At 42.9% G+C, this 23,297-nt stretch overlaps 1 protein-coding gene across 9 annotated transcripts in view; it reads left to right on the forward strand.

The window, feature by feature from the left end:
- The window catches only part of GRIP1 (glutamate receptor interacting protein 1), a 623,621-nt gene that overhangs the window by 509,791 nt on the left and 90,533 nt on the right, over nt 1-23,297 (forward strand). For all 9 annotated transcript variants that reach the window (XM_087442057.1, XM_087442058.1, XM_087442061.1 and 6 more), the window contains 2 exons: nt 20,894-21,041; nt 22,874-23,043. In XM_087442057.1, coding sequence (XP_087298183.1) covers nt 20,894-21,041; nt 22,874-23,043 — 318 coding nt within the window. The remainder of the gene's footprint in view (nt 1-20,893; nt 21,042-22,873; nt 23,044-23,297) is intronic.

Consider the following 23,297-nt stretch of genomic DNA (forward strand, 5'->3'; position numbering starts at 1 on the left):
CTTGGGGCAAATGCTGAGCACTGCACTGGTCGCTATGTCCAGGGATATAGTGCATTCTCTGCGCCTTTAGTCGGGGAGGCAGGAACGTATGTTGAACAGCCCCGACAGAATGAGACATAGAAATGACACTTCCCCAAAGCGGATGATGTTGAGGTGAAAAGGAAAGTAATAGATGCCCATTTGAAGACACAGTTCAATATTAAATACTGTATTCCCACTAACAGTCTATGAGAGTGTCCCTTGCTTCACATCCTTACCAACACTTGATATTCTCAGTTTGTTTCATGCTAACCATCCTGATGGGTGTGTCGTGGTGTCCCATCGTAAGTTTAATGTGCATTTCCTGGATGAATAATCATGTGGAGCACTTTTTTGTGTGTGTGTGTGAGGAGATCAGCCCTGTGCTAACATCCGCCAATCCTCCTCTTTTTTTTTTTTTTTTTTTTTTTTTGCTGAGGAATACTGGCCCTGGGCTAACATCTGTGCCCATCTTCTTCTACTTTATTTAGGACGCTGGCACAGCACGGCTTGCCAAGTGGTGTGTTGGTGCGTGCCCGGGATCCGAACTGGCGAACCCCGGGCTGCCGAAGTGGAGCACGTGCACTTAACCACTTGCGGCACCGGGCCGACCCCTGGAGCGCTTTTTCATTTGCCAGTGGGACATACTTGCTGCATTGATTTTACTTTTATCACTTTTATTTATTTAATACTATTAAGGGGCCGGCCCCGTGGCTTAGCGGTTAAGTGCACGCACTCCGCTACTGGCGGCCCGGGTTGGGATCCCGGGCGCGCACAGACGCACCGCTTCTCTGACCATGCTGAGGCCGTGTCCCACATACAGCAACTAGAAGGATGTGCAACTATGACATACAACTATCTACTGGGGCTTTGGGGGAGAAAAAAAAAAGGAGGACGATTAGCAATAGATGTTAGCTCAGAGCCAGTCTTCCTCAGCAAAAAGAGGAGGATTAGCATGGATGTTAGCTCAGGGCTGATCTTCCTCACAAAAACAAAAAAAAAATACTATTAAGATTTTGACACATTGTATCTTAGGAAGTGTGTGTGTCTATAATCAAAGATATAAATGTTGATTTTATTTGTATACTATTAAAAGTATACAAATTATTTCCTAGGAAGTGTGTGTGTGTGTGTGTTCACACAACCATAGATTTTGGTATCTTAGCCCTGGAATCAGATATATTTTCTAGTAAATCTCAGATCATGAATTTTAGCAAATTCAGGAAAGCTGTTGAAACTATTAACTAATGTTGAATTTAGTTTGTGCTAAAATTTTAAGGAAAATGTATTGAGATGAGGACTGTGGGAAGAAGAGGTTTGAGGGAAAACTAAGAGTTCAGTTTTGGATGTGTTACATTTGACACGTTTATGCATCGTCTGCGTGGGGGGTGGAATAGACAGTTGGGCGTGTAAGCCGGGAGTTCAGTGCAGGCGTTAGGGCAGGAGATATGAATGTTTGAGTCATCAGCACAGAGATGGACTTTAAAACCATGAGGCACCTTAGAGGAGTGAGCGTGGACAGAGAAGACAGGGGCCCAAGAACCGAGCTCTGGGGCCCTCCCGCAGTGATAAGTCAGGAGGTGAGGAGGAACCTGTGAAATAAATTGAGAAGGAGCGTCCAGTGATGGAGTTGGAGAGCCAAAGCAGAGGGTGGAGACATGGAGGCCAGGTCTCTCCTTTGTAAAATGGTAGTAATTACACCACCACACTCACAAGTTGCTGACAGGAGCAAAAGAGTTACTGCACATGTGGTGTTTGGCAGATTAATACATGCTCAATGAATATGAACTAAATTTCTTTTTTTTTTTTTTTTTTTTGGCTCAGGAAGATTCGCCCTGAGCTAACATCTGTGCCAGTCTTCCTCTATTTTGTATGTGACCCGCCGCCACAATGTGGCCACTAACGAGGGGTGTATGTCCACGCCCAGGAATGGAACCCTGGCCCCCAGAGTGGAGCGCATGGAACTTAACCACTAGGCCATGGGGCCGGCCCCTGAACTAATTATTTTAAACGTTTGTGGGGGGAAAAACTCCACTTCATTCTTATCGGAATGTATTCCCAAATGGTTGGGTCTGAGAGCCCTGCTATTAGAAACCTCAGGTCTCCTGCTACCCTGGATGATGCAGCGACTGAAGCTTTATTCTGTGACGACGTTGAGTCCTTGGTAGAGAGAATATTTGAGAAATGATGGTTTTATTTTCTAAAACTCATCAGAATACTTATTTTGCTTAAATCTATGCTGAAAATATCCCTAAAATTTCTCCTCTTTCTGGTCACGCTGTTTGTCTCCATTTTTGCTTTCCATGCACTTGTTCTTGCCTCTGTCTCACAGACGCCACCTCTCCCTTGCCGGAGAGCTGCAGTCGCCTCCCAGCTGTCGTCTGTCTCTGTTCTTCACGCCCACTCCCATCCACATCCTTGCTGACACAGAAGCCTGGGAGTCCTCCCTGCAGCGTGCACTGACTCCTGTTATCTCATTCAATCTCATCCCACTCAGTTTCGGATAAAGCTAAACTCTGTGCCGTGCTGTGCCTGGGAATCCCTGCCTGCTCTGTCCCCAGAACCGCCTTCCCTGCCTCAGCTTTGCAGTCTCCCAGCTTCTCTCTTCTCTTTGAGCTCCAGGCTCCTTTGCTAGCTCCTCCCCCATCCCAGGCTCCTATCCTCAGGGACTCCCAAGTTCTGTTCCCTCTGCCTCAGAAGTGGTTCCCCACCCCTCGCACATGTACAAACGCACATTCTGTCCCCAGCTGTTTTGTGCATGTCCTTTAATGTCTCAGCCTAAATGTCACTTCCTCAGACAAAACTCCCCTGACCCCCTGTCTAAATTGAGTCTCCCTGTTTTACTTGCCCAGCGAGCCCTCATTTCTCCCTCATGGTAATTATCACCATTATAATGCAATTTGTTTGTGACCTCATCTGCTGTCTCCAGCAGACTGTAAGCACCATGAGGGCAGGGATGGGGACTTGGTATTTGTTTTCCCCACTATAGGCACAGAATATGCCAGAAGCACAAAAAGGTGTACATCAAATATATGGTAAATGAATGAAATGCAGACAGCTTAAAAGCAGTGGGTCCACTTGTCTCACTAAACTGAGAGTAAATAGTTACTCTTCTCTGAAAAACTCCAAAGGTAGTAGTAAAAGATGCAGTAAAGGCTTCAGTACCCGATTTGTATTCATATTCTGATATTCATATTCATTCTGTCTTCCCTTCCCCCCACTTTCTCTTCCCTTCAAGTAGCTTTTCTTCCAGGTTATAGGTGAAAGCATCAGGGTGCCTGAATCCCAGACAGCCACATGGAAGGGTTTTCAGTAACTCATTGGCCCACACCCGCAGTTGATTTCTTGCCGAATGTTCATGAGTGATTTTCAGTGAATCAGGAACACCATAGCTCCAGAATCTAGAAGTAAATGTTAGTCTGGAGATCCAAATTGAGGGACTACACCAAGAAGGTAGACTGGTATAAAAGCAACAAATCATTTCTGTCTAGTTCTTTAAAGATGGGGAAATACTGGGAACAGAGTACAAAGTGGCCCATATAACCCTGGGATCCAGCCCACCTAGTTTAGAAGACTCTTGTTTTAACAAAGTCGCAAATATGAGTCTTCATGATGGAAGTCCCTAACTATATGGCTTTTGAAAGGTGCCCTGCTGTGGTGTCTTAGCTGGTCCAAAGCCTAGTGTTCTGTAGGTCATTTGAGGATCCCCAACCTCTCTTTAATTACAGCTGTTGCTGCTAATTGGGAGTGTCAATCGATTGTATCATCCATACTCATTGTCCAACTCCTGTCACATCCCATACCTTCCAAGAGGGCTCAGCCTTGCAGGCACTGGTAAAAGGAAGATTCTCTTGGACACTCCTAGTGTGATTTCAGAGAAGCGACATATATTTGAACAAGCAGAGTTTTGAGACCTGACAATTTTGGCTCACTGGAGTCTTTCATTCTGGCATGTTTAAGTTTGTGGCTCTCAAGAGGTAAAAAAACACTACTAAGCCACACACACTCTTTCCAAGAGTTGGAAGGAATGGCTATCATTAATTCACAAGAATTGGGTCAAGTACTCAAGTCACATTTCAGCTGCTCTCGTGTAGAGTCCCACTGGCCTTTTTGCCTTATAGGCTTTGATTCATCGCTGTGGCTGCCTGCATCTTAGGACCCCTTTGATAGGCCCTTGCTGCAGACTCTATCTGAGATGTCCCACACTGTGGAGACACGCTTTGGGGGACTCTTACTTCTCAGAGGTGACTTCCTTAACTTGAACACATCTGTTGAGTTCCTTAAAAGACACTTTTGTGCCACGTGGTACATTCACCTTGCGGAATCTGCTTCGCTTAAGCCTTGCTGTCCAAACGGAATTACAGTGAAAGCTTGGCCGCCTTTCCAGCAGAATTCTCTCATTTGGGAGGGTATGTGGGGCCTAAGATAGGTTTTAGTGTGGTCAGTGAAGCTGAAGATATCATTTGGCAGGAATATTAAATATCCCACCTGTGAAGAAGTAAAAATTAATTTAATTTTCCTAATTGATGTAGTTCAGAGGCTCCACACATGGGTGTTTTTGAGTACCTTGTCCGTGATATGGATTCATTAGTTGTAGATTATAAAACTCCATCCACAGCAGTGTAAATAATCTGAAATTGCAGAGAGAGCAATATTGAAATCATTTACAGCACTTAAAGCTAAGTGAGTGGAACGACACGTGAAAATCTAACTAATGATACGCTAGAACGCCGTCCAGCTTTCTCAACGTCCCCTCCTGTTTCTGTTACAACTTTCTCTTGATGGCACCATCACTGCCTCTTACGTAGAGGCCAGCACTAACTTAGACTTGTGGGGCCATATAAATAATAATTTAATTTTTTGACTTGAGTCTTTCTCTGGCCAAGTAAAGAAAGTAATTTTTCACATCATCTAGGAAATTAATTAGCAGTGTAGATGACGTCAGCATGTCCTGGGTTTAACCCAAGAAGTAGCAGAGAAAGAGAGGACTAACAATTTGTGTGGTTGATTTCCACCAAGTGCTGTGCGAGGTACTTTACTCATCTCGTTAACTCTAACTGTCATAGCGACCCTGTGACATATACATTATTGTCCTTATTTTTCATAGATGATGTAACTGTCTTGAAGAGGTTACATTAGTCGCCCAAGTTCACACATATCGTATTGTGTTAAACCTACGATTAAACCCAGCTGGACCTCACAAATCTGACAGTGTACCCACAGGAGATTGAGAGGAATGACAGCCAATGTAGGAAACAATAAATGTTTCAAGTATGAATGAAAGGGGTTTTTTTGATAATTCAAAAGGAATTTTTATTAAAAAATGATCGGATATCCTTGAACAGCAGCTACTATTAAATGCTGGCTCACTACAATTTACTTCATGTTGTTTTTGATAACATTTGTTTTTTTCTGAATAAAAATGTTAACTATAGAAAATATAGACAAAAGCATAAAGTAAAATATAAATTATCCTTCATTCATTTTGTAGACATAGCCCTATTACAATCCTTTGTGTTTTTTCCTCTATGTGTCTAGGTATGAAGATTGGGAGCATATACACACAAGGTTTTGTCACGTGGTGTTTTTTTCGCCTAATAATATTTTATGAGCATTTTCCTATGTCATTAGATATATTCGCAACATCAAGATATTCCATCATATAAATGCACCATGTTTAATTTAACCAATACTTACTGATAGACATTAGATTGTTGCTGAAGTCTTGCTCTTATAATCTAAGTAATTCTGAGATGAACTTCTCTGTATACAAATAAGGCAATGTAATATATTTATTACAAATTGACTTCTAGAACTTGAATTCCTGGGTCAAAAGATGTGAATGTGTTTAAGTTTTGTGATACACAGCAACAAACTGATTGCTAGAAACGTGACCACCAATTAACACTGCCTCCGGGACCTTGAAAGGGTACACCAATGCCGTTTTCCTGGAGGAGGGAGGCTGCTGCCCACCCACCCTCCCCTCATCAGGTGTCTCCTTGAGCGTACAGTAGGCCTGATTAAAAGCTTGACCTTTTACCTTCTCAGTGCAGGTTGCAGGCCTTCTGACCTTGAAATGTAAGCACCTTCTGGAGGGAAGTTTTGAAAGCAGCAGAAAAAGTAATGGAATATGTCTTTGTCTGTTCTAATTTAAGATTCTGAAATTGAAATGTTAAGACTCAAGCAGTTAATATTCTTTCAAAAATAAAAGTCTTACAAGGAGTATTTAAAAATAAAAGTGAAATCTTATCATTTAAAATATAATTATTTTAGACCTAAATGCATTATTGAGCCAAGAAAAAAGTCCTAGAACATCAAATATTTAACATTAAGCACCTAAGAGAGTTCTGAGTAAGAGGGAAGAAAGTGAGACACTGAATTAATTATCTACTAGTGTTTAATCATTCCGGCATTTTTATTGATTTAAATTATGGTAAGGCTACTCAGACTGAGTGAGGCATAATTTTCCGAGAATCCTCCTACCTCCTGTTTCTTTACTCTCGTAATATCTCGTGGATATGCGGAGACATCTTCACAGATCCCTGGGCATGGCGTCTGCAGCCCAGATTTCCATAATGAACCAGAAGTGTTAGAATCTAACTTTTCTCTGAAAGAGGAGAGGAACAGATTAGCCCAGGAAAAGGAACACAGATGCTGTCTCAAAGAAGGGTCCGTGTTCACATCTCAACATAATCAAGAGATCATGAGCGATATTATAGTGCCATCATCAAAATCAGGGTTCCATAATGAAGGGTTTAACATGGAAGAGTCTGTTAGCTCTTGCCCCTTGGCAAAGGCTCTCGCCTTCCTTAATTCTACAGAAATTGCAAAATGTACTTGGACTCCACAGATCCTCAAGTTCCCCACAGAACTGCTTGGCTCTTTTCTATGCTGTGTGTACTGGTTTCAGAAGTTTTCTACTTTGGTCTTTTGAAGTATTTCAGGAGTTGTTTCAATTTCTATTAGTAGTAGTATATCTTCTAATGGCATAATGTGCTATTTATCACTTTCAAATGCCCTCCCTATCTAAAATTGGTCAAGAAACAGATGCCTATAGAAGACATATCTAACTAAATAGGTGAAAAGGTGATGTTCAAAACATGCTTCTGAAGGTATGTAAGGCTCCCTGGAGACGATGTTCTCTAAAGTTGATAACACACCACATTAATTGAATCTCAGCCTCATTTACTTGCCCTGCTATCCAGTGCTGGAATCCCTTCAGGATCTTCCTTACCAAGCTCTATTTGAACACCCCTAATAGGCAGCTTCCTGCAAACCAGGCATACAGCCTAAAGCAGAGCCCTCCACCCTCCCGGCACATTGGAATCACCTGGAGACATTTAAAATGCCCAGGCCCATCCCAGAGCATTGTTGTGACAAAGAGAACGAGATGTTATACAAGAAAGCACTTTGTAAACTATAACTCACTGAAAAAGTGTAAGCATATCATCATTTACCCTATTTAGTAATAATTTCTAAATAGTCACCCATCATTCCAACCTGTCTAAACTTTTTTAGATCCTGATTCTGACATCCACCTTATTTTCTGTCCCTTCCAGGTGAATGTAAAACTTTTCTAATTATACATTTCATTTATTTTATAACTAATAAATGAATGTTTATTGAGGACCCACTGGATTCAAGACACTGGGCTGTGTGCTCATTGTTGCTATCCAGTGGTCACATTGGCCCAAGCTGGGGGGCCTCTTGCTGTCTTGGCTCTGTGATGCCCTGGTCAGACTTCCTGTGCTTCTTCCTTGACCACGCGTTGGTGGTTTTAATACACAGTAGTCAGGTTGTTCTTCCTTTCTTTATCTAGCCGTGTCCTGAGACTGTACTGCCCAGTGTTGTTCTTTTTTTAATATTGTGTTTACCTCCTATAAAAACCCAAGGTCAGTCAGAAATAGAGATGCTGTAAATATTTCTAAGTGTATTTTTGGCAACTTACCAGTAAACTGGCTTTTAGGATGTCTGTGTGGTTGGTATTCATTTGTCTTGTTTTAGATCTGGTTCCTAGAGAACTAGGATACTTTTTTTTTTAACTGTAAACGTAAAGCTGAATCTAGCCCAGGATGCAGGAGAGAGTTGACATCTTACTCTTGAGCCATTAACTCTTCCTGACTGCCCGTTCCTTCCTGTCTTGGGGTTAAGAATCCTGGGTAGTAAGAATTCTTTTTCAGACTGGCAGACGCTTACTCCTACTTAAGTAGTTTCCCTCCCTCAGCACAACCTGATGGAGATTCCTTCCATTTTCTGTGTGGATCACTTATCCAGCTCAGAAAAACCTGACAGCAACCATTTTTAGACTGAGGAGGAATCAAACTTTCTGGAGAATGATGATATGGAATATGATGATTGTGCTCTAGCCATGTATATATGTCAAATCTTTTTAAGAGTCAGGACAAAGGATTTTTCACTTTGTAGCAAATATTTCTACTTTCCCATTGATATTGGTCACTTAAGTGCCAGATTCATTTGGCTTTTTACACTTTTTAAAGCCAATAGGACATAAACTTTGTGAGTTTCCTGAAAGCTTGCTCCTAGTAGACAAAATTATACCCCATTGTTTTTTTGTCTTCACATTAGTGCTGACAGTGGAGACGAAAGGTTCTGGAGCTCCTGCAGTAAGGGACGTGGCACTGTCTACAAAATGTGCTCCAAGTCACCGTGTCTGAGCTCAGAAATTTCTTTAAGAAATTTTGTGACCTGACTTTTCTCATCCTCTCTTTTAAAAGTTTAAAAACTCTTTATCATTTTTCTAAATGGGAGAAGATTAGAGCCCTAGAAATTTAAGTCAGAAGACTTTTATTAGTATTCTCCAAAATGTTTTAAATATCTATAAAAACTGTGTCAGTCCATCAAATTTAAAACTGAAATCAACCATGTAAATCCTGACATGATTATTTCATATATTATTATTCCTTCAGCCAGCCTCAACGCTTCCACGTATTTAGTTACTGGGTTCTAGTTTCCCCTGAATTAAATACACAGTAAAACATTACAAAGGGTCAACAAGAGCCAAGGCAGTGAAGGCGTCAAGATTTATTAAAAAGCTGAAGTACTGAAGACAGTGTGGTGCTGTCGTAAGGGCAGACAGATTGACCAGTGGAGCAGAATCAAGTGTTCAGAAACAGAACTACACATATGCAGTCATCTAACTTAACGACACAGGTGACACTGAAATGCAGTGAGGAAAGAACGGTCTTTTCAGAAAATGGTGATGGGCCACATATCCATGTGGAGAAAATATATTGTGACCCTACCCCACACCATACATAGAAATCAATTCCAGATGGACTACTGATCTAAGTGTGAAAAGCAAATAATAAATCCTGTTGAAAAAGCATAGGAAAATATCATCATGACTTCATAGTAAGGAAAGGTTTCTTAAACAGAACACATAAGGTACTAGAAAAAGAAAAAAAATCAATAAGAGCTTCTCTTCATCAAAAGACACCATTAGGAGTCTGAAATGGGAAGCCACAGAGCGGGAAAATATGTTTGCAAACCATATATCTAATAAAGGACTCATGCTAGAATATGTTTTTTTTTTTTTACTTCTCACAAATCAATAAGCCAGACAACCTAAGAGAAGGTTGAGGAAAAGACTTGAACAGACACTTTATAAAAGAAGATATCCAGATGGCCGAGAAGCCATGAAAAATTGCTCAACATCTTAATGATTAGGGAAATGCAAACGAAACCACAATGTGATACCACTACACACTCACCTGAGTGCTTCAGTGGAAAAGGTTGATCACAGCGAGAGGTGACAAACGTGTGGAGCAGTAGGAACACTCTTTCCTTGCTGGGGAGAAGGTAAATTCATAAGCCCTTTTGGAAAACTCTTTGACAGTATCTACTTAAGCTGAACATATTCATCCCCTGTGGCCCAACAAGTCCACTCCTAGTTACAGCTCCCACGGAAATGCATACCTGTGTTCACCAAAGACGTACCAGAATCTTCAGAGCAGCAATATTTGCATTAGCCAAAAACTGGAAAATACCTAAATAGTAGAATGGATATGTTCACCCAATGGAATATTATATAAAATATTGATCTAATGAATGAATTATCTAAAACTACCCTCAGGGCCTTGTGGTTAAGTTTGGCACACTCCACTTCAGCAGCCTGGGTTTGGTTCCTGGACGCGGACCTACACCACTCGTCAGCCATCCTGTGGTGGCAGCTCACATACAAAAAGAGGAAGATTGGCAGTGGATGTTAGCTCAGGGTGAATCTTCCTCAGCAAAAAAAAAATAAAACTATCCTCAACAATATGTATGAATCTCACAAACAATATTGAGCAAAAGAAGCCAGATACAGAAGAATACAGTCTTTTTTTTTTTTTGTGGGTGAGGAAGATTGGCCCTGATCTAACGTCTCTGCCCATCGTCCTCTATTTTGTATGTAGGACACTGCCACAGTGTGGCTTGATGAGCAGTGTGTAGGTCGGCACCCGGGATCCAAACCCCAGAACCCGGGCCACTGAAGTGGAGTGTGCAAACTTAACCACTATGCCACCGGGCTGGCCCCCTGAGTCTATTTTTAAAAAGTACGAGAGGGCCGGCCCTGTAGCTTAGCAGTTCGGTGCGCGTGCTCCACTACTGGTGGCCCAGGTTCGGATCCCAGGCGCCCACCGACACACCACTTGTCCGGCCACGCTGAGGCGGCGTCCCACATACAGCAACTAGAAGGATGTGCAACTATGACATACAACTATCTACTGGGGCTTTAGGGAGAAAAAGGGAAAAAAACGGAGGAGGATTGGCAATAGATGTTAGCTCAGGGCCGGTCTTCCTCAACAAAAAGAGGAGGATTGGCATGGATGTTAGCTCAGGGCTGATCTTCCTCACACACACACAAAAAAGTACCAGAGTAAGCAGTACTAACTTATGCTATTAGAAGTCAAGAGAGTGGTTCCCCATGGGATGGGGGAGTGATTTAAAGGAGTATGTGGTGGGAGGATTCTTTGATGCTGGTAATGTTCTATTTCTAGGTCTGGGTGTGGTTACACAGATGTGTTCAGTTTATGAAAATTTATCAAGCTGCAAACTTATGATTTATGCATGTCTCAGTATGTTTGTTATACTTCAATAAAAAGTTTAAAAAACACTATAACCCAATAAACAGGGCACAAAAAATATCAGTCATGTGAAATGGGAGGGGGTGTTAAGATATTCCAAAGTTAATAAAATGGCAAGGTGAGCCTGCTGCAGAAAATGAAAGTCAATCATCAGTCATGCTTTAGCCAAACTCAAGTTAAGATGGGACGTATTATTGAGCTTCACTTGCTTTGGTCTCTTCTTATAAAACGATAACTGTTCAAGTTGTCTCCTTTAACTCCCCAGAAAAACTTAGGATTTAAGATAAAGCTCGTTTGAACATAGGAGCTACACTTTTCGTTGTATCAGAACAATTCCCAAGGAGCATATTTCAATAGACAAAAAATAATCGACAACTTTTTTAAGTTAAAAAAATTTTTATTAGAGTTTAGCTCATCTGAAGAGGGTTGAAATTATTAATAGCATTCCTTGAATAGAATATCACTAATGAAAATACTTTTAACCAATGGGTAAGTGGACAAGTCCCCCAAAGGTACTTTTTATCTGAAGGAATGTGAGGCAGGCAAAGCCATATTACCATGCAGTCTTTCCGCCACCCCCAGGGGGGTCTAATCCAGCCTGTGCTCTGATTGAAATGCAGGGCTCAGGGTGGGAAAACTGATTAACAAAATAAAAAATCCAACGTGTTTCCCCTGCGCAGAGTCATCAGCGTATCTTGTGTGATTATGTAGCCCATAAATCAGCACCACGTGCAGGGCTCCAGTCCTGGTGTAAATATCTTAGTGACTGAGACGCTTTCACCGTGAATAATTTATATCTGCATGCTCCATTTTTCTCAACCATGCTTCACTTCAGCGGGATAAACTAATCTGTCAGGCTACAGGGGATGGGCTCTTGATTGTTTCTTCCTGGTTTTTCTTCTGTTTATTTTTCTCATTTTGATACACTGCATTTTGGTCTCTTGCACTTTCTTAAATAAGAGTGCCTCCTTCATCCGCCCTGTCTGCCTGCCTTTACTTTTCCTGTGCATCTCATTAGACGTCTTGGAAGAAAGCCAGGTTTTTGGACTCCTACTGTTCATACTCTTCCTCTGAATGGAATTGGGTGGCAGCTAGGGAAGCAGGCTTAATACCACAAGGCAGGATGAGTTTCTTGATGTTGTTGTGGGGAAACATTTATTATGGAAAGCAATTGCCAGAAAAGGCTAATGGCCAATTAAACATTGGCATTTGTGGATCCCCTTCTGTGATGCAGAAAGTAACTGCCACATGGGTGATGCCAGAAAGCAGTACTTGCTAAAACGGTTTTGTTCTTTTCCTAGAGCCCATTGAAATAAAGGCAGCAGAGACATTCCAGTCGAATTCTATCTCATCTACTAAGCTCATCCCAACCATCCCAGCTCACCATGCCCAGCCTCCTCAGATCCCGTAGGTCTCGCTGTCACTGCCATTCCCTTGACACGCACCATAGATATTTGGTGGTGATAATTGCCTTTCTGTAACCTCTGGTCCTCGTGGACAGGGAGCTTCCGCCACCTTCTGCGGATCTTTTGCTGTGCTTGAGTAATTCTCCCAGAAACCTGGAAATCACATCCTGTTAGATAATCCAATATTTCTTTATAAGCACTTGGACCCAACTATATTAAAGATTTCATTGAGGGGAAAACTGCAAACACTTTGTGTCCTATAGTTGAAGAAAAAAGTAACTAGAAACGTCATGAGGTTCAACCGATTAAGTTTCCATAGTGAAATCCAGGAGTGCTACCCTGCCCCCACCTTCTTGGCAAGGATCCCAAGGGATGACTGGAAGGAAGGGATAATACATTTCATCTTTGATTCCCAGTACCTTCTGATATGCCTGGCATAGAGTTAGCACTCAATAAATGTACTTTTAAATTCATATTGTTGCACACATGATGCCTTAGCCTGCAGACTTAGGAAGCCCCGTTCTGTGGGAATGCAAGGTGAGCGATCTTCTATCCTGGCAAGAATCTAACTAGGCTTCTCCAGTCTCCTAATAGTACCTTAGTCCTGCCTCTGATTCATCTGACGTCCAAAGCATATGGATCTGGTCTCAATCGTGTATACAGAATGCCAGCACACCACGGTCTCATCACAGGACTTTCTTAAATTATCTAATATCCAGCTTCTGTTGGAAACCTAAGTGAGGGAAAAGATTGCTATCTATGAAAGAACCCCAGAGAGACATCCAGTCTGTCTACTAGGATCTGTCGTTAGATTAAGTTGACCACCACATTAGCTTGTCCCATTATAGGGACACCGTCATTGATTTGCTTTTTAACCTTATGCCTCAACCTTGATCAGGAACAGCCGTTGGAAACCACCTCTGTGTCCTATTATAAAAATGAGTTGAGGACGTTACCCACTGTATCAGTTAGCACCATCTCTATATAAAGCCTCTTGAGAGAGACATCTTTCAGAGCTCCTGCTGGAAGAATCTTTATTTCCACCATAGGGACTAGTGGACTTCCTCCCTTGTAGCAGTGAGAACTGCATAGTTGACCATGTTTCTTTTATCGTCCTGGTTTCCACGAAGTTCAGAATCATGTTTTTTTTTAATTGAAGCAAAGTTCTCATAACATACAGCTAACCACTTTAAAGCGTACAATTCAGTAGCATTTGGTACATTCACAGTGTTGTGCAACCGTCACCTCTGTCTAGTTCTGAAACTCAAGCAGTCACTCCCTGTTCCTCTCTGCCCCCAACCCCTGGCAACTACTAATCCACTTTCTGTCTCTATGTAATTACCTATAATTCAGAGGCATTTTTGCAATTTAGTCAAAGCATCTCTATCAACCCTTGCAAGTGAGGCATTTGCAGGCTCTTTTTCTTCCTGATTGTTTCCTTATATTACATATTTTGTTTAAAGCAAGGAATCTCCAGCCTTTTGTTGAAAGAATTGGAGTGGAGATATATACAAATAAAGATATCCTCCTTTTTACCTCCCCACTCACCACCCGTCTCCGTGCTCCTCTATGCCATGACCTGTACGGCCTGCATTATGGGCTCTCATCCCCTCTGGCTCCAGTGGGGTTTAGCTAATAGGGAACCATGGCAGGAGACCAAAGGGAGGGAGGACACCAATGTAGGGTGTTATTCCATGGCTTCTCCCTATGGATTCGCTAGGGCTGGCTGCATCTTTAACTGAAGGTCCCAGCTCCTGTCAGGTAGCCCTCCCCACAGTCCTTTCTGAATCCCAGTTTCACTAACAGCTCTATCCTTTGCCTCTTCAGGCTTAGTGGAGCATGGTGCCTGTTGCTTCTGACCCAAGTTTTGCATTATCTCTTGTGTTTTCCCGATAACCTGCCCACACCTTTCTAAAAAGTTCCTTTGCTAAACTCTCATCAAATTATCCTAATTTGAGTATCATCTGTTTCTGGCTGGGACCTTGACTTAAATAATTGTATTCTACTCCATGGTTCTGTTCAGCTGTCAGTCAACATGATTTGCTCGGAGTCCTCTGTGGACAAGCCAGTCTGGCAGATTCTCCTAGGACCAGACCACGTCCTCTCCCAGGCCTCCAGAGCACTCACGTCTCTTCATGGTTTTAAGGCGCAGGACCTTTGTGCAATCCCTGAGTGATGCCAGTCTCTTTTAAGAGCTCAAAATCCTGAAGGTGGCTTATTTGCTTGATCATTTCCAACTGCAATGATACCCGCTTACAACAGGGAATGACCAGGGAGTTCAAGTTCCCTCTGGAAGAAGGTGGGTTACCTTTCCGCCAGTGGATTGTTTCCTAATTCTTTCACTATCAGATAAACTCAAACACTTCTCAGTCTCATATTATGAGGCATTGGATGGAGTTCCTTACGCAGCCTTAGAATTTAGACAAAAGAGCCGTAGCCCTCATCATCAGCATCATCGGTGTATGCACACACACCCTGTTACAGGGACAGCCATTGAAAGGGTTGAAGCATGGGGTTCACGTGATCCCAACCACACTAGGAACTATTTCAAGCAAAAAAACGTGACTTAAATTTCTGCATCATCAGTATGGTTAGTATAGCACCTTGAATAAAATAATAGGTATTCATTCTTTCACTCATTCTGTCAACAAATACCATTGAGCACCTACTGTGTACATGGACGCTGTGGAGACGCTGTGGAGAGTCACAGTCATGAGCAGGACATACACAATCCCTGCTGCACGGAGCTTACATTTTAAATCAAATAACAATTAATTAAACAGCTAATTAAACAGCTAATTGTTGAATTACGTTTATTAGAAGTGCTGTGAAGGAAGGCATGGGGTTCTATTAAGCACGTAGCAGGCAGGTGGACGTGGTTTGCAGGGCAGGGCAGGAGTCGCTGGGGAAGGGACATCTGAGCCAAGCAGTGCTGAAGACGTAGGTGAAGGAGGGTCCGAGGGAGAATTGGAGCATCCCAGGTAGACAGAACAGTATATATAAGGGACCAGAGGCAGGTATGCACACGGCATTTTTGAAGAATTGAAAGAGGCGTGGGGGACTGGATCAGAGAGGACAGGGGCAGAAGGGTGGAGAATGAACCTGGTGAGGTCAGCAGGAGCCAGACCAGGTAGGTCCTTGTGGACTATGTTAAGAAATTTTACCCTGTGACAAGAACAGCGACTGGAAGGTTTAAGCATCAAGTTAACATGATGAGACGTGCACTTTTAAAAAATCAGTCTGGATTGGGGAAGGTGGAGGCCAGGACAGGATGAGGGGCTATCAGATGGCAGTAACTTAGACTGAAACCATAGTGGTGGAGAAGGAAAGAAAGGGTGAAATTGAGAGCTACTGAGGAATAAGAATCAAGAGGAATTTGTGAGGCTAAGGGAGAAGATGGGATTGGGGATGACTCCTGGGTTTCTGGTTCGCATGCTGGAGTGTAACGTGAGCCATTCACTGGGAGGAGGAGAAGGAGAAGAACCAGTGGAGGAGGGTGGGCTCACTCTTCAGGTGTGGACATGTTGTGTTTGAGGTACTCATGAGCCATCCCAGAATTGTTCAAGGTGGCAGTGGGAGCTCAGGGGGAGGATGTGTGCTGGACTCATAGACTGAAGAGCCATCATGGTAAATGAAACTGTGGGCCACTGAGCAGAGAGAAGAGAGGACTGAGCTCATATTCGGTAAACTGTTGTCAGCAGTCTCTGATCATCTTTACATGAAATAAGCACCTTTCTTTCCTTGCCATTTTTTTTCTGCCTAAGTTAGGACCTCATCATGACAGGATCTTGTTAGAAAGTTAAAGGTGTGCCCTGGAAGCTCCTTAATGTGAAAGCTTCGTATTATGTGATGAGTGTAGGAAGGTAGATCATCCTTCAATCTCAGTCTTGACAGGATGTTATTGCTGTCATTGAACTATTTGAGTCTGGTGTTTTTCGTCCCATCTTGATAAACATCAGTTGTCTAGAATCACTTTCATGTCTAGCAGTTCACCCCTTCTACTCATTAGGATATTGTAATTTAGATTCAGCTACTGTGTATTTTTGCACAAAAGGCTCATTAACCTTCCCTAATTTTCTCGTTCCCTCTAGACTCTTACTTACCTGACATTGCTCTTTCTCTATACATTCATAGACTGTCAGGGCTCGAGAGCGTTTATTGAGTCCCCTAATTTTACAAAGAAGAAAATGAGGTCTAAGGAAGATGGTGGCTTGGGTCACATGGCAAGTTGGTGGCAGAACTAGAACCACCCTCAGGCCTCCAGCCTTGAGCCCAGCTCAGCATCACACTGCCTCTTCCCTTCCCAGGACTTTAATTTTCTCTTCTCAGCGGTTTGAAACTTTCTACTTAAAATTTCCAAAGAAACTCATTAATTGCACATTAGCCTCCCCCAAATGGAAAGATTGTACTTGTTCCTTCAAAGCCTTGATGGGGAAAGTGCTACTTAAACAGAGACTGTTCTAGTTTCCACTCACAGAGGTATCCCAGAGCAGCTGTGGGGACACACTCCACCTCTAAATTAAGGGTGGCAGAAGATCAGGTACGCTTTCTCTGTGCTTCTTGATGTCCCTGCTCCTATCATTTATTTCTACAAGAAAAAATTTAATATTCATTTTTCACTGTAACTGGAATATTAGAACCATAAAAGAATATAGTTTTTAATACTTTGAGAAATATATAGGCCAGGAAAAAAGGATAGTAATGTGAAAGTTTATATTTAAACAACTTCCACATATGCTGATAAGCTCTTTAAAAACTCTGATTTTTGGGCCAGCCCCGTGACTTAGCGGTTAAGTGCGCGCACTCCACTGCTGGTGGCCCGGGTTCGGATCCCGGGCGCGCACCGACGCACCGCTTCTCCGGCCATGCTGAGGCCGCGTCCCACATACAGCAACTAGAAGGATGTGCAGCTATGACATACAACTATCTACTGGGGCTTTGGGGAAAAAAAAGAAGGAGGATTGGCAATAGATGTTAGCTCAGAGGCGGTCTTCCTCAGCAAAAAGAGGAGGATTAGCATGGATGTTAGCTCAGGGCTGATCTTCCTCACAAAAAAAAAAAAAAAACTCTGATTTTTGATCATGAGGTACTACCTTTAAGAAAAGTGAATACCTAGCATGTGTACTGGGTAGTACTTGGTTGTGGTTTTATAAAATTTACATCTGCAAATACTAGTTGTAAATAATTGCTTCCTAGAATAACAGTTCAAGAAAGATACATTGGAGGGACAGACAAGTGAAAAGACCTATCAGGGTATAGATTCAGCTGGTAACAAAGACCCAAACTAATAATACTATCTTAAATATGATAGAAGTTTATTTTTTGAGAGATTAAGCATTCTCTAGAGCTATGATTTCAAGAACCAAGGCTTCCTCTATCTTGTGGCTCCATGCCATTGTCTGCATGGTTGAAAGGGCTCACCAGTCTGGGCCCACAATTGCAACAGCAAGAAGCAGGAATGAGGGGCCAGCCTGGTGGTGCAAGCACTTAAGTGTGCGTGCTCCGCCATGGCAGCCCAGGGTCACCACTTGTCAAGCCATGCTGTGGCAGCATCCCATATAAAGTAGAGGAAGATGGGCACGGATGTTAGCCCAGGGCCAGTCTTCCTCAGCAAAAAAAAAGAGGTGGATTGGCAGATGTTAGCTCAGGGCCGATCTTCCTCACAAAAAAAAAAAAAAGAAGAAGGAGGAGGAATGAGGTAGAGGAGGGCACAGCCTTCTTTTTAAGAGCACATCCAGAACCAGTCACGTTGCACCTCAGCTTGCTTCCTATTGGCTGAGACTTAGTCACATGGCTGCACCTCACTGCAAAGGAGGCTGGGAAATGTTGTCCTTAGCTGGGCAGTCCTTTGCTCAGCCAAAATTGAGAAAGCCTATTACTGAAGAAAGAAGGGAAGATGGGATACCAGGGAACGACTCTCAGTTTCTGTCATTTGTCAGAGATTAAGTTATACGTAACAGAGAAACTTTATTACTTTCATCTGTGAAGCCAAATAAATTTCTCTTTAGACATGAGAAAATCATGAGGATGAGTATATGTGACTATCGCCTCACAAACCTAGCAAAGTCCAACGAGTCTGTGGGAAGTGATTAGTCCTTCTAAAGTTCTACAGAGGTCACGTGGGAGGAGGCCTCGCCGGGCCAGAGCTCGTGTGAGGTTCGACCTGAGCAGGGAAGGGCGTTGCTGGGGAGCATGCTCAAGAAGGAGGAGGACAGGGGGCTTCTGCGGGCACAGCCGGAGGCATCAGGTTATGTGCACTCAGCTTAGCAGCAGAACCTTGACTCAGAGCTGAGAGGGGGGCAGAATCGGCTGCCCTAGTGATCGAGGGACAACTGAAACAGGGGCTGCAGGGACTGGCCAGCGTTCTTTCCGGGGGGTCCCAGCTGAGGCAGACGAGGTGCGAGTCACTGTTGCCTGTAGCCAGGGGAGCAATCCTGATAAACTCCAAGGTGAGAGTGAGTCCGCACTCTGGGCAGCCCCATGACCAAGGGAAGCCCTGGAGAGAAACAGAGCAGGTGAGAAGGAAGAAGGAAGAGAAGCCAGGATGTTGGCAAGGCCCTAGGTCAGGGGAATTAACACAGCGAGGTGAGCAAGACCAGAGAGCAGCAGCCACCGTAGAGGTAGGTTCACGGGGAAATTGTAGCCATAACACCCCCGAACCAAACTGTCCTCTGAGTAGACTAAGACCCTTGGCTCCTCCCAGCTATTGTTAATGAGACTCTGGCCTGGAACTGACAGAAAGAGTCACAGGCCCTAACGGTCTCTTAACATTTTTTAGGACTAAATTATTTCAGTATCACCAATCACTTCAGAAACATAGTACATACAAGAATCCTTCACACTGGAATATGAATGTTGTTGGTGTGAATATTCTCATCTTTGCCTTATTTAAGAAATACCTTGTTTCATCTCGAACTGAAGATGGCTCTCTCCCATGGAACTTGTGGCTTCGTGAGTCAGTGCATACTGCCTGAGTGTCAGAATAGGAATACAGATTTCCTAGTTCGCTACATCTGAGAGGTCCTTGGTGATGAAGCTGTACTTGCAGAAAGACAGGGTTGTGTTGTTGAAGTCTCAAACACCAGAGCAGTAGGAAACCAGAAAAAATATTACAGAGCAATATACAGTCTTGAAAAATGAGGTGACTCAAAGGCTTGAGGTCATAATATATCAATAATAATAATAATATTCTGCATGTATAGCACTTTGTAAATTACAAAATGCTTTAACTATGCATTGATTTCATTGTAATAAACACTGAGGAAAAGGTACCATTTTATAGGTAAGCAAGCAGACTTAGAAAGTTTTACTAACTTGTCTAAGGTACCATGACCAAAATATTGTGTAAAGAAGAGTTAATTGCAGGTGTTTTAACCCCATGTTCAGGGCTCTGTCCTGGATGACCCCTGGCTCTTCTGAGCTCTCAGCAGTGTCATGAGTTTTCTCATTTGTTCATGCATTCGTTCAACAACTATTTATTGCACACCTCCTATGTGCCAATCATTATGCCAGGCATGGAGGATGCTGTGATTGACAGGATGTGGTCTCTTCCTTCACAGCAAGCTTGCAGTCTGGCAAAGGACAGAGGCATGTAACCCACACTGGCCAGTATGAAACAGTGAGGTCTGTGCTGCAACAGCAGGAATATGGGAGGCTGTGGGAGCACAAGAGAAAGGCCTCTCCCCAAATCATGAGTCAGAGAGGCTTCCCAAGGAGTTGATGTTTACAGTGAGTCCCCAAGGGTGAGTAGGAGTTGAAGGAAGGAAGACTGTTCCAAGTCACTCCTGATGGAGAGGTGACCCTAAATCAGGTCCAGAATAGGGAATGACCCAAAGGATTTACAAATTCAACTTAGCGTACGAATTCCTACTATTTGGCTAATTACAGACATCATCCATCCATCCATCCTCCCTCTCTCCTTCTTTCTCTCTTTTCTTTCTTTCTTCCCTTCCTTCCTTCCTCCCTCCCTCCCTTCCTTCCTTTCTTCCAACCATCCATCCATAGTAGGTGCTGAGATGTTTACTGAATTCATTAGTTAATTTTTTAAATATTTATTTAGAGATCTAATATATGCCAGGCACTATGCCAAGTGATGTAGAGGCCATAAAGATATACAAGACAGTATCCCAACTGATGTGAAGCTTAAAATTTAATTGAAGAGATAAACCTGTGCACGTGTTACATAATACAAGCAGGCTAGAACAGCTGTCCTAAGAGATGCCCCAAGAAGTTACCACTGGCTGTGGGGATGTTATGTGGAGGAAGTCTAAGCTTCAGTGATAAAATTAACAGAGCAAGATCAGACTGAACATCCTCCGTCTTTTTCATGTGTCGATTTGCTTATTTGTTTTATTTTGTTTTCTGAAATTTGTTCTTCCATAGATTCCGTGGCTACAGCATCTGGGCCACTACTAGTTGAAGTTGCCAAAACTCCTGGTGCCAGCCTTGGCGTTGCCCTCACTACCTCGATGTGCTGTAACAAACAGGTCATCGTCATAGACAAAATCAAATCTGCCAGTATCGCAGACAGGTGAGTGCTGTGGAAAGTGCTTGCTTTTCAAAACTGCATGTGTGTTAAAAAAAAAAATATATACACACACACACACACTTAACACATACACATATACGCATGCATACACACACATAAACACACAATAAAAAACAGCTATCCTGTCAGTTTATACAAGTTTCATGTAGGGAAACAAGTTTGCTCCTCTAGAGCTTACACATTCACCTGCCTTATCAGCCACCCCATGATGTAATGTCGCCTCATCCAGAGGTTTGGTGTGGCCTTTAGAAATGGGAAAAAAAAGTCAAGCAGCTGAGCAAGTTTTCCTACTGTGTCCTAGGGTAACAGCCTGTTCCTGGTGTCAGGTGGCTAAGCAGATCTTTATGGTCCATGCAGAAAATTCATGGGTTTTCCTGAATTGTTAACAATTAAATCCTGCCGCCATAAAATCTTATTACTTTTTTCTTAAATAAGTAAAACATAATTTTTTAAATTGTACAGTCTTTAAAGAAAGGTCCCATACTGTCATAGAATGTTAATCTTAGGGTTTCACAATCTTCAAGAGTCCTTGAAAACATCATTCATTCCTATGACACAATAAAAACAAAAGCCCTTTTTCCTGAATTCTTTTTCCTAACTAATATTTTAGACTTACAATGTAAGAAGGGGAAAAAAAGACCACCCTACCACCTAATAAATTATTTTACAGCTCCTGGTAAGAAACTCCCCTCTCCTGTAGCTGAAGCCCTCCAGGTGCGTCCACGTGGATTGTGTTTTTAGGTGGAAGGGGATGGCTTGAGATGCTTTTGTCCTGAGAGTCAGACTGCTCTCACTGTGGCAATTTTTAGACATCCTTGGATGCCCAGTCTGCATGTTCCCAGCCCTCTTCTCCACATGCCCCGGCCCAACCCTGACCCTGATGCAGTGACCTGCGGCCTTCCTGTGGTGGTCAGTCTGCAGCTCCAGTGTGGTCCTGCCCTGCACTCAGCCCTTCCACAGTGATGGCCGTTGACCCAGGGTGTTCTTCAGCACCCAATGCCGCAGGCTGCTTTAATCTTCCCCTTCTGTTTTTCCCGTGCCACAGAGGGGAGCCAGTTTAAGGAGCTGTCCGCTTGACTGGTACGTTGGGATGCTGACTGCTGTGTTTGCTTTTCTCAACTCATCCAGTAGCCAGTTTTTTGAGTTTAGCAAGACGTAGCAGCTAGCCCCTCCCCACCCGCAGCTTTCCCCTTCTCTCACCACGCAGGCCTCATTTGATTACTCCTCTGACTCGTGCATAATTTCCATCATCATTGAGAGCTTTTGTACTAATCAGTGTTTAACTCCAGAATAACAAAACACAACAATAAAGAACTGGTGATCTGGGAGCTTGTGTGGAGGAATCTGAGAAAGTGTTAGCTGATCTCCCCCCAAGTTATTCCCATTCACACATAAAATAGTTGTAAATGACCCTGTGAGCCCCATCTCACCATTCTGCATATTTACCAACTCCTATTTATGAATATGAAAACCTAGGAGGGAAAATCACAGAAAAAAGTCAAGGGGAAACATTTTCCTGTTCTTCCCTCCCCTCCTGCTCACTTCCCCTCAACTTTTGGCACCACTACCCACAAATAACTTTTTTTTTAAGAAGGACATGAGAAAAACATTTCCTTGAATTTTTCTGTATTTTTTACAAGGTTTACATTCATACCCAAGGTGCTTAACATTTGACAGATGGTGTTTGCTGTAACACTCAAACATTGCCTTGTTTTAAGAAAATGTAAACTGTATGAAATTTTACCTTTGAAGGACATGAAAGCCACACTCCAAAGAGGAAGGCCTTATGGTACTGAGTCTTTCTCCTCCCGCAGGTGCGGGGCCCTGCACGTGGGAGATCAGATCCTGTCCATTGACGGGACCAGCATGGAGTACTGCACACTAGCAGAAGCAACCCAGTTCCTGGCAAACACCACCGACCAGGTCAAGCTGGAGATTCTTCCACATCATCAGACCCGCCTGGCCCTGAAGGGCCCTGACCACGGTGAGAGCATCTGTCTGGATAAGTCTCTTTCTCTTCCTTTGTGGTTATGGCTTCCTCCGGCAGAGTCAGAAAGCAGAAAGATGCCGAGCTTAATTCTGCCATTATCATTTCTCTTCAAAACAACAAGTTATCTTTGTTTACTCTTCATCTTCCAAATCCCTTTTTCTAAGCCTTAGGTAATTTACTTGAAACCCCTAAAGAAAAGAGGAGGAAAGAAACATTAAGAATGTTTCAGAGAATTTTCAGACTAGTAC

Source organism: Ceratotherium simum, chromosome 17 (assembly GCF_057802395.1).
Source record: "Ceratotherium simum simum isolate JZ-2026a chromosome 17, ASM5780239v1, whole genome shotgun sequence".
NCBI lineage: Eukaryota > Metazoa > Chordata > Mammalia > Perissodactyla > Rhinocerotidae > Ceratotherium > Ceratotherium simum.